General features: G+C 39.8%; 2 protein-coding genes across 2 annotated transcripts; one reads left to right on the forward strand and one right to left on the reverse strand.

Annotated features, from left to right (window-relative positions):
- The first annotated feature begins 1,374 nt into the window (after positions 1-1,374).
- On the forward strand, positions 1,375-9,530 carry GEMIN2 (gem nuclear organelle associated protein 2). Its single transcript, XM_066551882.1, has 10 exons — positions 1,375-1,519; positions 2,044-2,128; positions 3,314-3,403; positions 5,346-5,405; positions 5,564-5,674; positions 6,255-6,299; positions 6,988-7,056; positions 8,370-8,480; positions 8,688-8,746; positions 9,069-9,530. Exons 1-10 carry the CDS (start codon positions 1,398-1,400, stop codon positions 9,106-9,108), a joined length of 792 nt encoding a protein of 263 aa, XP_066407979.1. The 5' UTR covers positions 1,375-1,397; the 3' UTR covers positions 9,109-9,530.
- Positions 9,531-10,392: 862 nt separating this feature from the next.
- Positions 10,393-15,747, reverse strand: TRAPPC6B (trafficking protein particle complex subunit 6B). Its single transcript, XM_066551883.1, has 6 exons — positions 15,203-15,747; positions 15,055-15,122; positions 13,898-14,015; positions 12,381-12,464; positions 11,259-11,352; positions 10,393-10,575 (listed from the first exon to the last, which is right to left on the reverse strand). The coding sequence occupies exons 1-6, from the start codon at positions 15,281-15,283 to the stop codon at positions 10,544-10,546; spliced, it is 477 nt and encodes a 158-aa protein (XP_066407980.1). The 5' UTR covers positions 15,284-15,747; the 3' UTR covers positions 10,393-10,543.
- Between the last annotated feature and the right edge of the window lie 391 nt (positions 15,748-16,138).

Genomic DNA, 16,138 nt, shown 5'->3' on the forward strand with positions numbered 1-16,138 from the left:
ATATATGGATTTCCAGTTTCACTTTCCTCTTTCTCCACTGAGTCATATTTGCTAGCCATTGCATCAGCATTGTTGGTAAGACGTGTTAGGAACAATTTTATTACCTGTGGAAGACTATCTGCAATAATTAAAAATATGTTGCTTTGCTTAACAAGTATCAATTGGAAGTTCCAGAAAAAGTAATCTAAAGATAGAAAGTATATTTAAAGTGGATTTATATCTGTGGATTCTCTTTTAGTTCATAGTTCTGGACTTTACAACACATAGGAAAAATAAGTTCTGAATATTACTAAAGTATTAGAAAAGAACTTTATATAGCTGGACTCACCAAAGTTTTTGTCTTGATCATCAGCCTTCCCAGAGTTAGCACTGTGGGCTTAAGTAGGAAGTTTTATTTTAGTGGTGACTGCAATTGCTGCATACTCAACTAGGATGTTAGATCCGGGTTTGAGGAAAAAAACTCCCTGGTACACGTAGGTGCTTTTGGAAACACCTTAAAACAAACAAAAGCCATTGGAGAGGAGGAGTTAAGGTAGATGTTTATTTAGAACTACTGAAATACAGACTTGCAGGGGATTTAAAAAAAAATTTTGATTTTTTTTTAAACTTATGTCAGAAGTATCTAAAACTACTCTGAAATATTAGATCTAAATAGACTTTGCATGCAGAAGTAATTGGAGAGGTAATATACTGATGGACATTTTGTGTAACAGGAATTTCATAATACACAATGTAAACAATTACAGCATCATCCTTCTGCTTTTTATTTTACCCGGGAAACAATGCCCCTTTCTGCAAATGCTACCTTGCTTTCTGCCATGAGGATGCTCCTGCATTATAATCTTCAGAAAAACTCACACAGCAGCAACTCAGGCATTGACCCTTCCAGAAAGGGAACTCTGTGTAAATTTATAATCGTTAACTTCTATGTAACTGACTTTAACCACAGATCTCAAAGCATTTCAAGGAAGGGACAATTATGAATACTGGATGTTCACAGGTAAAATAAGAGCGTACTAATGGGTGAGCTTTAAAGAACCTTTGGCAAAAACTACAGTGTATTAGAATAATGGCACAGAGCCTAATGAAGGACGTTATTAAAGGTTTACACCTATTCACCACAAAAATAGGCCTAGTTTGGTGGGCAGTGAATTGGCAAACCCCTTTCTCCCACTGCTCTTTGGCTGTATTTCCTTTATTCCCCTCCGGTGGTTTCCAGGGCGCCCAAGACGCCCGGAGCAGACCGTGACCCATCAGCGCGCACGGCCGAGGCTCCCGAGCGGGGCCGTCCCGCCCCGAAGGCCCCGCGGCAGCACCGCCGCCCCGGCCGGGCCCGCCCCGCCGCTCTCGCGAGAGCAGCGGCACCGGGCGGGCTCTGCCGCCGGGGCGGCGCGGCCATGGAGCCGGGCATGGAGGAGCTGATGCCGCGGCTGCTGCCCGTGGGCGACTGTGACCTGGCCGAGGACTTCGACCCCACCGTGCCTCCCAGGACGCCCCAGGAGTATCTGAAGCGTGTCCAGTGAGTGGTGGCGCGGACGGGCCGGGGTCGGGGTCGGGGCCGGGCCCGTCACCTCTCCGCGGGAGCGGCGCGGCAGCCGGTGCTGCCCGGGCCGGGCTCCGTGTCCGGGCGCGCCAGGGCGGCCGTGGGGAGCTGCCCTTCGCCGGCATAATCGGTGTTTTACACACCTGCAGGAGGGGCGGGTACCGATCTCTTCCCTCTCATGACCGGCGACACGAATCGAGGAAACGACATGGAGCCGTGTCAGGGGAGGTTTGGGCTGCATATGAGGAAAAGGTTCTTCACCCAGAGGTGGTTGAGCATTGGAACAGGCTCCCCAGCGCAGTAATCACAGAACCAGGCGTGACAGAGTTCGAGAAACATTTGGACAGCGCCCTGGAGCACAGGCTGTGATTTCTGGGCTGTCCTGGAGTTCGACTCAATGATCTTGATTGGTCCTTCCATGCTTTTATGAGTATTTCAAAGACATCCGGTATGTATCAACCTGTTACAGGAAAGAAAAAATGCAGCCTACTGTTTTGTAGGATTGAAGCAGCTCGATGTCCTGACGTGGTCGTGGCGCAAATAGATCCCAGAAAATTGAAAAAGAAGCCGACAGTGAACATTTCAGTAAGCTTGAGAGCTTTTACGTGTTTTGAGAGGAAAAAAAAAGGGGGAAGATGCTACTATAATGATGTTGTATTAATTTGGGGGGGGGGGGTCATTGGCATAACTAAATAGCACTGCTAGATTCTAAAAGCATCTACAGAATTAAATGTCTGTGTTTGAAGAAACCCCTGCTCAACTGCTGGGTAACAGCAGTCTTACTAACGGATTAAACTGATAATCCCCATACTAGTCAATATGCAACAGACTATTTTACTGTCTGAGGAAGTCAAATGTTGCATTAAATTTTACAATTATTTAATCATAAAACCTGCATACATTTTAGAAGAAAAATATATCCATACCTGTCTTTGGGTTTAAGTCTATATCTAGCATAACCGTAGTAAGTACAGCTAAGCTTTACTAAAGTTAGATGAAATTCTAGCACCACTTCTTTCCTTTTGGGAAGAATATTTTATTGGAACTTCTCCTTACTTTTCCAACAAATCTGTTGAAGCAGATTTTTCCGTTGTTGCATTGCCTGCCAGCTTGGGTTTTAATCTATTTTCAAATAGTTTGCCTTTCTCCAATGACAATGATGTAATCTGAAATTTCACTATTAGATTTCTCAGAGAAAGTTTCTAATACTGATCTGACCTTGTAACTTTTGTAGCCATTCTCTTCATCTGTCTCATCTGTGTGTAGTGACATTCTTAAACACTTGTAGAAAGATTTTGTTTAATAACCCTTTCATGATAAGCTTTAAAGAGGTTATATCTACCTAACTATCAAACAATTTTCTAGATGGTTTTATGGTCTTCTGTCTTCCTCAACTTACTATCTTGACAGGCAGAATGCCTAAGATTGATACTATCTGTCGCAGATAAGGAAACAGTGTCATGTTTTTTATGAGCAGGGAGATTAAAGCAGAACAATTGCTGAAAGGAAGACATTAAGTAATTCTTTGACAATGTATTTTGAACACTTAGTTTTCCTCCTCATGTACATACAAGAAGAGTCAAACAAAAAAAATTTCTCTAAACCAAAATCTTAACTCGGCCTTGGATATGGTTATGAAATTACCTTTCTTAGATGAAGATTTCAAGGATATTATTTACCTGACAGTAAACATTTACTGATTCTCTTGTTCTTAAGGATTCTTCTTATAAAGCTCTCTTTACATTATAATTATTGCCAGTGTTTTCTCAGATTTCTGGATGTCAGCCTGCTCCTGAAGGATACTCTCCAACGCTCAAGTGGCAGCAGCAGCAAGTGGCCAATTTCTCAGCTGTTCGTCAGGTACAAGATAGTCTGTGAGGAGTCTTGCACTGTCTGGATAGAACATTTCTGTGCTTTACAGGGGATAACTTTATATCTAGTATAGAAGTGTTGTGATTTTGTAGCAGGATAGATGTTTATTGGCAAGAGTTTTAAGTTCTTGAAAGCTAATTGAGCATATACTGTGTGGCTTTTAAACCTCTGATAAAACTCTTGAGAGTCACATTTAAGAAATCCTCCTTCAACAAAAATATGTCTGTATTTAGGTTAAATGCTATGGTGTAGTTGAGGAAGGACAAAAACCCCTATAATGTTATGCAGTTATATTAAAACACAGTACTAGCAGGAAATGTTCTGCAGAACTCAACATGAACTAAGAACCAAGTGGATTCTAACCCATCAGGAGATTCATAAAGTCCCTTCATACAGTCAATTTAGGGACCTGTTGACGGACGTGGCAACCCATTATGAGGAGACATACTGATTTGGTAAAACGTATTTGTAAGGTTGTAGAGTTAGCACAGACTTTAATCTTTCCTGATACATTTGCACCCTGCTCGAAGTAACAGAAGAAGAATAGAAAATTAAGCAGTCTCAAAGGGTAAAGGTTCTAAGTTCAGCTAAGCTTTACTAAAGTTTTAAACTGAAGGAGGGTTGATTTGGATTAGATATAAGGATTTTTTTACAATGAGGGTGGTGAAACACTGGCACAGGTTTCATCCATCCCACAGATAGGGATGGATGCCCCATCTCTCAAAACACTAAAGGTCAGATTGGATGGGGTTCTGAGCCTGATCTAGTTAAGATGTCCCTGCCAATGGAAGAGGGGTTGGACTAGATGGCCTGTGAAGGTCCCTTCCAACCCAAATCTATGATTCTTCTATTCTCTATGCACAGTTCAAACAGAGTGAAATGGAAAATATAATAAAATGTAGGTAGAGGTCATTTGTGACTCCAGTGCTGCAGACAGCATGTTTACAGTGCATTGATGCTGCATTGTAGGAGTACCTCAGGTACTGAGGTGTGACCAGCCATGAGCTCATCACTAGCACTGAACTCTGCAGGAGCTCATGTACCATGTCTTTTGCAGGAAGGAAAATTTAGTGAAGGAGGAGATCTGTACTACTGCATCTACATTGTAAACAGTAACTGAGCTACCCCTCTTTCTGTAAGGGATCACACTGCATTCTGTATATTAGGCTTAGTCTAAGGTTTTAACAGAACTAAGGAGACTGACATCTAAAGGCTTATTCACTGAATAGGTATTTCTTTTATGCTCAAATCAATTGTCTTATCTGTGCCAGAATTAACACTGTAAAATATGAGACTACCCTAAAAAGTATTTTAAAAAGAGCATCAGAATTCACTTGTTCAACCACTGCATCAGCTGCTGTTACTTTGAGCATTTTTAGTGGTCTTTTGTACAGCTACAGGAACAACCAGAGTGGGAGACAAATTCCTTCTGCTACAGAACATTTACAGCTCTCTACAAGTAACTGTTAAGCAGGCCAGTTTGTCTAGCCAGGTAGAAGAAATGTGCTAAGAAAGCACACTTGCCTTCTTTCATACAATTCTGTAGACCTCTGATACAGATACAGACCACTGTTAGGAAACAGGATATTGGCTTTATGTGTGCTTTTGGATTAAATCAAAGTGGGTTTTTTCTTAAGATTGTTCTAACAAGAAAAGTCTACAAGACTGTTTAAGCTTACTATGTCAGCTTAACCTTCTGTAATAGACTTCAAAATGCCTTCAGCTTTAAGGTTACTTCCAAAATCCCAGCATGAGATTCTTAATTACATTTCTGCTAAGAGGCGTGGGAATTATTTAGCCAGTTGTGCTGGCTACATATACATATTCTACTGATTTATAGAAAGTCATAAAATATACTTTTCATACATTTGTGACTAGGATAAAATATTGCAGAGTTAAACTGGGATTTGACTTTGTTTTAATTACTCAGAGCCTGAACAAGCACAGGAATCACTGGCGGTCACAACATTTGGACAGCAATGTTACTATGGTGAGTAGAATTAATAACACTGCTCTGTGGTTTGTTTTCCCGGTTATTGAAGCCACAATTAATCTTGCTTTATAGTTGCATGCAACAATTTAAGTATTTTCTCCAGTGTCTTCAAGACACAGTATTACAAAGTTTTCATTTATTTTTATTTACTTCAGCCAAAATCAGAGGATGAGGAAGGCTGGAAGAAGTTCTGCCTCGGGGAAAGAGTATACTCAGAAATAGATGCACTATCTGATAATGAAAATTTAGGAATTGATTACTTGAAGGTAAGTATAGGACTTCTAGTTAGTTTTCAGCAGCTATTTTCTAGACTAACTGCCAGAAACAATCCTACTGTTTATTACCACTTTGTGCCAAGTAGAAAGTAAGCTGTGGTGAGCCCATAAAGTGCCAGTGTACATTCTTCTTATGCAGAAACCAAGTGAAGCAGGAATTGAGTCGATGTTTTCAGTCAAAATTTGAAACTTCCTTCATCTCTTATCAGCTAAAGTCATTACTTTGTTCTCACTGAACAGAATGGAAGCTTTCTTCATAGTCTGCTTTAGTGTTTTGTTGCATAGTGATATGCAGTTACCCTCCTCATATGTGATATCCTACAAATATGTTCTTTACTATGTCATTTTGTCAAACCAAAACTTTAACAAGTAACAGTAGACGCAAGGTGCTCTGATACTTCACTGGACCTTCAACTTTCTTGAAGATACTTTTTTAATAAATTTCAAAGCTCAGAACAGACTTTCAAATCACTACCATTGTCTGAACATCAAATTAAAATATTAGTATGTTCTAAATTAGAACAAAGATGTTTGTGATAATGTTTGCATTTTCCAACTTGCTTTTTTTCAGGTGGGCTTTCCCCCTTTGCTAAGTATTGTAAGCAGGATGAATCAGGTAAGCCTACCTCTTAGAATCATATAGTGACATTGCCTAAATCATTATGTCTCATGTTCTGTAGCAGAAGGCTTACCTATTTTTCTTTGCCTAAAGTAGGCATTTGTTTGTTACAAATTCTATTAACTGTACACTCAGAAGGAATGTATTCGTTTTCTCACAATCAGTTACAAATAACTTTACAAGCAAAGATTTTTCATGACTAGTTCTGAAAGTATTTTGTTGTGTAGTTTCTCTATAGCACATTTAATGTTTGAATTTTTGCTGAATACCCCAATAGTTGCTTTACAATGTTTTTAAATTTCTCAGTGTTTTAAGTGCAGTTCTTCCATTTGATTGTGAACTTTTATGTACATTGCAAGGCTAGAAGAATCACACTTATCTTTCCTTTACTACATTTCCCACTTGCCACCATTATACGCAACCAACCAACCGGTCAGTGTGATGCTTCTTTCCTAATCTGTAGCTACTTACCCATAACTTTTCATTAACACAATTAATTCATTTCATACAAAGTTCTTTCCAAATGTGGTACTTTAACACTTACTTTAGCCTTACACGTAACTTCAAACTGGAATAAATACTGTGGAGTAGAAATACTTTTTATATAATAAATCCTTCAGGTAGAAGAGCAGCAAAACAAAACATTGCAGATACTATATTGTCTCTTTCTGTTCCTCTTTTGAAGGCAACAGTAACCAGTGTCTTAGAATACCTGATAAGCTGGTTTGGAGAGAAAAAATTTACTCCAGAACTGGTAATTTTTAATTTATTCTAACTACTTGCACATGAATGCATTAAACAAAGAATAAATTGTTTGCAGTTTTCTATTAAATTATTTTAATTTTCTAAAGAGTTCTGTAGATGGTTGTATCATATTGTTACTTTCAAAACTTTCTTGATTAGATACTAAAATGAGTATTCACATTTGTTCTAGGAAGGCTAAAATTACAAAACTTAACAGATACAGACATAAAAAGTACTACCCAAGCTCCCTCTGTATCCCTCCCTTTGTATCACTCACCCCATAACTTCAGCCACGAGGCTCAGTGAACATCAAGCTTTAGGAGAGGAGAGAGATCCCAGCTGCTTTGGTTCTGTCAGGGTGCTGCACATTATTTACCAATACCTCCAGTTTAGTTTGGAGGCACATTACAGTGTGCTGACAAAGACACATTTAATTTTTGCACATTAAGCACAGACCAGAAGGCTTAGCTGCATTCATGTGGTGACAAATCAAACCTAAGAACTCCTGATTGACAGGCTACATTTGGCCACAACTAGATTGACCAGCAGTGTAAGGGCACCATATCTACAGAAGACCTTGGTGGATGCTTCTCATTCCTTCAGTACCACAAAGAAAAAGAGTAATGAAAAATTACATGATGCTTAGCATAATTTCACTGGTTTTTTTCAGTCAACTAAAGACCTTTCATGTTCTGTCCTTTCCTGTAGAAGACTGTTTTCTTTTTAACCAGTATGTACGTGGCAGAGAATGTGCACAATGACTTTTAGGTTAGGTCCCAGAATGAAGGCCACTAAACACTGTGATTAAATTATGAAGTTAGACTGGTACCAGAAATTAGGTTTGTAAGAATGCAGTAGAATTCAGAGATGTAAAACTCAAAGGACATCTTTTCACAGTGGTGCAAATCTTAAAGCAGATCTAAACACTAATTCCATAAAGATCTGAGTTCATGCAGTCTGTCTTCAGGAATGTTTTTTTCACAGATTGTGAAGTTAAACATTAATAGCCAAGTAATAGTTAAGATATTATTAAAATAATCCTTCTTTCAGACTATAATAGCATCAGCTGTAATAATTTATATCTTAGCCAGCATTAAAAAAAATGCTAGGAAACCCAGGAGTAGGGCTCACAAGAATCTTATCTAGAGACACAGAACTCTCTACCATGTAGTGTCTAATGTGGTTTTGAAAATTTAATTATTGCATATAGCACTTCAATGCAGTTTTGAGACATACACTTCAGTCCTGCTCTATATAACATGAATTGCTTGAATCTTCAAGGAAACACTTAGAATTCAAACTCTGTTATTTGAATCCTCACAGGGTAGATGGCTTTATGCACTGTTGGCATGCCTTGAAAAACCTTTGCTACCTGAAGCTCACTCCCTTATTCGACAGCTGGCGAGACGATGTTCAGAAGTCAGGGCACTGGAGGTAAGATTTAATATAACTGCACAGAGGACTTGGTGAATTTAGCAGGTAAGGAGGATCACTTTTCAGAAGTCTTAATAATTAATTTTTCATGTCTAAAGTTTGCTTGAGAATGTAGGGAAGACTACAAATACACATAGCATGGCTTGTAACAGCTTCTCTATTTGACACAGCTAACAAAAGAATTGCTGTAATATTTCTCTTTTCCAGGAGAGCAAGAATGAAGAACAAATATCAGCTCTGAACTTGATAATCTGCTTAGTTAGTAGGTAATGCAACTTATACACCTCAACCAGTAATCTATGTCCAGCATAAATGCATGATTATTTGTACTAACCTAAACCCATTTAAAAGTGAAAGTAAATAAAAGTACCCTGGGCCAAAGCAGCAAATATACTTAGCTGAAAGGATTTAAGATACACCTAAGAACAAAGTAAGCTTATTCCTGTCTTCAGATGAGCCCCCTGAACCATGAAGCCATAATTATGATAGAAACACTAGAAGAAGAGCTAGAAAGCAATGGGTCGGACAACTTCAAGTAAGGTCTGTGTTGCATTGGAGGTTTCTTACCATATTCCACTTCATTCCTAGGTACTTTGATCAACGTGACCTGGCTGACGAGCCTTCCTAGGCTGTTTTGAGAACATCAAGTATTTTGCATTGCCACAGTACAGAGAGCATTATCAGAGTTAACAGCAAGACACTGCACTGTTCAGACCTCGAGTATTACACAATCCCTTCAGGACACCCTCACACTAATGCATTTGGGACAGCTGTGAATAACTTCAGCTGAGTTTTAGCTGAGATTGTCAGTGTCTCCAATACCATCATCACCATCATTGTAAAGTGGTAACTGAAGTGTCCAGCATCATCTCTCAAGCTCCTGTCTTTGTAAACTACATTCTTGGTTAGAAATTTCTACAATCTGAGTAATCTATGGACACTGCTATTAGGTGAAGTCTGAGGTTACATTACAAATTATTATTCTTTTTCTAACAGACTTATTGAGGACTTTTTTAATAAAACGAAAGGATTTTAAAGACTGTTCTTAAACATTGTGGGTTTTCTTACTCCATATTATTTAACAGCAGCCTTACTGTAGAAATCTAGAGTTAGGGCTGAATGTGTTTTTTCAAGTTTTGGTGCCTGAGCTCTAGCACTGTGTAGCAGTTGAACAATAGCCAGCATGTTACTGAAACAATTGTTTCAGTAAAACATAAACATTACTATTTTTTGAGTAGTACATTACAGAAGTAAACCGTAGCTAGCAATTAAAAACAATTACATTAATATTGAATTTATACACAAGAAGATAGAATACATTTCCTTCTTTAGCCAGTATAGACAACCTTAGGTATAAAACATTCTGACACAAGGAACAGTTGCTAATTTAAGGGACAGGAGAAACTCCTGAACTATGCAAAAACAAGTTTTCTTCTACTGCCCCAAACTACAACCCTACAAAGGTCTCCACCTAGTATCTTTAATGATGTGTGAGCTGTTGGCTCACATGTTAGCAGGCTCCATCAAAGAAATACAAAAGCTGTCTTAAAAACAAAGCAGGGATGCCCATGTCTCGTGACTAGCCAAGTTTTTGAGCCACAGTGGTACAAGTCCAAACCCCACAGTGAGAGGTTTGTGTCACCCATTTTGCAGCCCTCCTTCCAGGGCTGCCTCCCAGAGTGAATGGGGAAAGGTAGCACTTGGGCATTCAAGTCAGGCAACACCACACACATTCATTTCTTACTCAAATTTAGTCTTGGTCAGGATTTTTCTCTATTCTCAAACTCTGTCTCTGGTCTTCCAGGCTCTTTTGGTAATTGAAAGGTTTTGCTGAATATGTAGAGTACATGGTTTTTACCATGTATAAATTATTACTTTAGTATAGAATAAATTTCATACCAAGACACAAGCGTAGTGTTAATTTATTTCTATGAGCATTTATTATATATTTTGGAATTGTGCTGCACACTGCTATAATTTACATGTTATATACAAGACTAAGCCAAGATATTGAATCCACATACAAAGGCTTTTTAAAGTAGATACCCAGATTTGAATGTGCTCTACATCTTCTGTATCATCACCTGAAATTTACCTGCAGGAAAAGCAGAGTCAGATCATGTTATTACCATTAGAATTATTTCTCCAAGTAATTATTTTCTTGTAAATTTTTTTCAAAGAAATAGTAAGGAACATTTCAGTCTTAAATTACAGTTTAATTGTAAGCAGTTGAGCCATTATTTAAATTTAGCATTAACTAATTGAGCCATTATTTAAATTTAGCATTTAAATTTTAATTCCATGCTGAACAGCTTCTCTCTTTTCTTTTTGTCTGTAAGTTGACCATGTCCCACACCAAAGAAGTTTTGTCAGCTAAACCTAAAATATGTGCTAAATCTGTGGAAACTTTTAATTGAGCAGCTTATATAGTTACAATGGTCTTTACTTATTAACATCCTAACATCCTTAATGAGTCCTACAGAGAAAGAGCTTGTGCAAATAACCTTCTGGACACACATCCTTAGACATTTGATGCTTCTAAATGTAAACACAACTTTTTAGTTTTACTTTTCATTCAACATCATGGAGGCTTATCCTCTACCAGTATTTTCTAAATACTAAGGGATATAGTAGCAAGCCATATCCTGAAGTTCACATGGACTCCTATGGCCCAGCAGCTTCAAACAAATCCCACCTTGAAAAATGATTATAACAGCAACACAGAATCAGGAAAGTTACCAAGTGAGCTAATAATTGAATACTCCAAGTACTACTTACATGCAGGCATTGATGAAACTTCAGCTGTTACAATACTCTTTATTCCCAGATTTGATAGGCCTCCTCTGATTAGTCCACAGGTGAATGCTAAATACTGAATAAAAAGTTGCACTTCAAGTGAGTGTCAACAGTGAAGCTTGTTGATAAAGATTGAAAACAAGTACTCAAGAACACAATACTTGGACAACAGAAAACCATGGAGGTTTTGAGAGACTGTCAGGTCTCTAATAGATGAAAGCTCCAATATTTGGCAGAGTGGAGCTCACTACACAGATTGTTCTCATTATTTTTTATTTTGAGTCACCTTCTCTTTCCATTCAACCTATAGGAACTTAATATCCTTAAAACAATTATTCCCAAGACTTGGCTGAAATTAGCAACTGGTATTGAAGTCAACAAAGGAGAAACAGTCCAAGACAGCATTCTTGTGCAGGCCATACCTTAGAATACAAACACCCGCAGATATTTAAAATACGTGTTGCAAAATAAAAGAAACATTTCACCAAACACAAAAAAAAATCCCAAGGACACAGCCAGCTGGGAGGACTAAGATCAAGAATTAAGAAACCATAAAACAGATCTGAATGCCCCATTTTTTAATCCACTTGAGCCAAAGTGCTCTATGATAGGTTTTGCAGAGGGACTGACTTTACCTGAACTATTACCATAACTCAGCATCTGCACTCTAAACTATTTTTAATTGGTAGAAGATCTTTCTGAACATTCACATCATCTCAGAACCTTGTTTTATGTAACAAATAGCATCTTCCAAGTGTGTTTTGGGAATTTTAAAGAAAGTTTCTGAAAACACATACTTCCTGAAGAGAAAGAATCTGTGTGACAGTGGCAGGTAGTGGCAGACAAGCACTTGCACCATGAAGTAACTCAAATGTAACAGCAGCAAGTTTCACAATAACCGAGACCATTTTCTGAACCATAAATCAAATCCACTGTTCTAAAACAGGATGCCTTTCTAAGAAGCACACAGCTTCTGAACGCATATCTTTAGGTGCCCTTCAGAAGAGTTTGTATCTATTTAATTACAAAATGTAAAGTTATTAACAGATGAAGGTAATTAAAATGAAATTGGTAGACCCTCCCCCACATAGAATCAAAGGGTACCTTTGGTGCATGTTCTAAATACTGCTTTCCTGCAGACATTTGTGTCAAGAGACGGAATTTATTGTCTTGAAGGACGTAAATACCCTGTTTAAAAAGAAAAAATTGAGGGGTTTAGTTAAATGTGCAGTAATATAAAACCCATATTTTCTGTGAATGGATTTGATTTGTAGATAAAATATATATGATCTCAGGCTGAAAAATAAAATTGTAGATTAAGACATATGTGATTTAAGTTTAGATTGTATTATTTACTTACTTACTTTACTTAAGGAATATCAAAAGAAAATTTTCTTAATTGTGAGTATACCAAAAAAAACCTCTAGATAATAATATGATCAGTTACCCCTAAAAAATGTTTATGTACACTTCTTCTAGAAAGTCTTTGGTAACATATCAAATGCATATTGATTTTTACAATCAAATATCCATCTTCACTGGGTTTTGCACATCGCTATTCTTATTCTCAAATTCAGTGGGAATTATTTTCTTAATAGCAGTACAGGCAACTACATCCAGCAGACAGTCAAAGTAAAAGTGGTGTTTTCTACAATACAATTCAGTGCAACAATATGCATCTTAATAAATTAAGTATAAACACAGTATGGCTTTAGCTACACCTGCCATTTCCTTGCTACTGACTGTGCTACTTCAGAATTTCATAAGACTTGAACTTAAATTAAGGCTGCATATACAATTAAGACCCTTAAGCTCAATACTGCCGCTTTTTTGAATTTAAACCCCAGATTTCTAAAGTAATAATTATCTCTTATTACTTGATAAGTCACTGAAAAATATTTTACTTGGCACAATCCTAGTACAAATTCTCTTCTTCCTAATTTGACACAACAGGGAAATGGCCATAAGGAAACCAAGTGATTCAATTAGGAAAAAGATTTTTTACTCTAGTAAAATGGCTCCTTAAGTTATTTTGATCTGGCTTTAAGAACTGTGGCTGTTGATACAGGAAAGCACATGGATACAGCACAATGTCACCACCATGCAAATCTGAGAAGTTTCTCCACTGTTTCTTATACAAGTATTTTCAAAAGATTACAACTGTCTCAACTGCTGAAAACTCTTAACATTCTTCAAACTAAAAAAATCACTTCACTGCAGCTATTTTATTTAAATAGGTGTTTAGAGAATAACATCACTTTTTCACTATTTTTACTAACATTTATTAAGAGACAGATTAAAAAGTTCTTGTTTAAATGTTAATCAACTGTAATCATTACTGTCCTTTCTGTCACACTGCAACAGTGCTCATGAAATTCAAACCATTTAGTCTTTTCAAAGAGGGTGGCAATAAAAACATCATAGGCAATTATTAAATTGTACTCTAAAGTTACATGATAATATAAATTTTGAAAAACAAGCTTTTTAAACAAAACAAATATGGAACATTTTGGGTTTCTTATCTGGTGATTAATTTTAGACCAAGAAAAACAAAAAATGCACTAGCAACTCAAAACTCTCACCACCTTTCTAAGTTAAATCTTAATCTACAGCATTAGTACCTGGTGATTAGTCCTTAGGTTATCTATTTGTTTTTTGAATACCGTTGTCCAAAAGTCTTTGCAAATGAACTTCATAATATCTAATTCATCCTTGAATCTGGCAGTGTCTTTTGTAAACCTAAGAGAAAAGTGAGAAATATATCAATAATGATGGTACACATAACCTGACCAATTAAACATAGAAATATTTTTAATGGTACTATACAACATAATTTTTGAGGTTATTATAGAAATTAGTTTTCCAACCATTGCACAGTATCATTGTAGCCTCACTGTCCATTCATCAAGTATTTTAAGAGCAACACAGTGTTATCTTAGTATCTGCAATATGCTAGCACAATAAATTGTTTTAATTCCATGATTATCAAACATAGTTGACATACAGAAAGGTGGAAAGTGCTCCATTAGTTTTATCTTCAAAAAAGTATCTAAATAGAAGACAAATAAAATGCTCACACCTATACTACTTCTTGAAAGGTGTCCTTCAATTAGGCAAAAGAGCTCTAACATAGGACCAAGTATATAAAACTTGTTCCCGTTTCTCAGAAGGGACTTCTTTCTCTTGCTTATTTCGGATCCTCACTGAGGGTATTTATCTGGCACCAAAGGACCACTTTATTCAACAAAAGCATGATTCAGAAACCCAGGAGTCTGCACAAGACCTCGGAACGAGGGCGCTGGAGTTGCACCGCCGGTCCCCAAAGGGCCCGAGCTGCTCAGTCGTGGAGTCACAAGGGCTGAGGGCACTTTACAAAAATGAAATAGACTCAGGACCAATCATAAAATTATGCTCAAGAAGTAAATCAGAAAAAGAATGAAGTCACAAAACATACCAGAAGCAGGAAACATGCAAAAGTCTACACAAAGTAGAATTAAAGATAATTGTAAGTATTAAAAGTAACCATGTACCCTGACTCGGTTTTCATGACGGGAAGCACTAGGAAAACAACACACTTCAAAACTGTCCCGCGATACACAAACACAGGTCCTCACAAGAATGAGATACGAAAAGAGGAGATGCCAGAACGACTGCTGGTAAGAGGAACGCACTCTCCGTCCAGCCAAACCACCGCACCTTGCCCGGGCAGGTGTGCTTTACCGGCGAGGTGAAAGCCCCGAGAACGAGCAGCGGCTGCCAGGGCCCGGCGGGGACTCACCTCTCTATGAGCCCCTGCCCGACGCGGAAGCCCATGCTCTCCAGCTTGGTGGTGCAGCGCCCGTTCTCCTGCAAGACACAAGGGCCCGGCCACAGCGTCAGCCCCGGCCGCTGACGGCCGGCCCCGGGGCGGTCCCGGCCCCACTCACCCCTTCGCCCTGCTCGGCGGCGCGGTACAGCCCCGCCACCATCTCGCTGTGCAGCAGCAGGAACAGTGCCTCGTCCGCCATCGCCAGGGCCACCGCCCCTTCCGGGCGGGCCCGGACACCCGCTGGAGATCCCGGCCGAAGCCCAGCAGTACCGGCCGGGCCGGGGAAGCTCTGGGAAAGGGGCTGTCAGGTTAAGGCTATGTAGAGTGCGCAGACTCGGGCGCCCCCGGCAGCGCAGGGTCCTGAGCGAGGGCCGGAGCCGGGGATCAAACGCGCCCCTCCGGCGGAGCTGCCCCGCCCACCAAACTGCTGGAGCCAGGCGGAGCGCGCGTGTGTCACTGCCTCCGAGAGAGCGCCCGTGCCATCCCCTGCCCGCCGCGGGGAGCCGCAGAGCGACGTCGGCTGCAGCCGGGGAAGAGCGTGGTTTAACGCCTCGCCGCCGCCCCCGGCGCCACACCTGACGCGCAGCGCAGAGCTGCCCTGCCACGCCGCTCCGGGCGGGATGTGAGGGCAGCAGCGGCCCCGTCAGGCCGCCACCGCAGCCAGCGCCAAGTAACGGCCCCGTCTATTGGCTCGCCGGGCACAAGCGCCTCTGGTAGCTCAGCGCTGATTGGCTCTCGCCCGAGTCCCGAGCGTGCCGGCTCCTCGGCCCCATTGAGGAAAGCAGGATGTGTTCTGGGCGGGTGGGAACAAGCGGCCTCGAAGTGGTTTTCTGATTGGGCTACAAAGAAATGACGCTTGAGTTCTTATTAGCTCTGTGTCGTGTCACTCCGGCGGCCCCCTTCATTGATTCGTCGAGCTAGCAGGCAGAGCCTTCCACTAGTTGGGCGGCCGGGATGCCAGTCTGCCCCCGGGCTCTGTGATTGGTGGTCGCTTTTGGCGAGCCACCCTGGTGGGCGTGCCCCTTCCTCTCGTGCCCGGTGATTGGCGGTCAGA

The sequence above is a fragment of the Molothrus aeneus genome, chromosome 6 (assembly GCF_037042795.1).
Source record: "Molothrus aeneus isolate 106 chromosome 6, BPBGC_Maene_1.0, whole genome shotgun sequence".
Taxonomy (NCBI): domain Eukaryota; kingdom Metazoa; phylum Chordata; class Aves; order Passeriformes; family Icteridae; genus Molothrus; species Molothrus aeneus.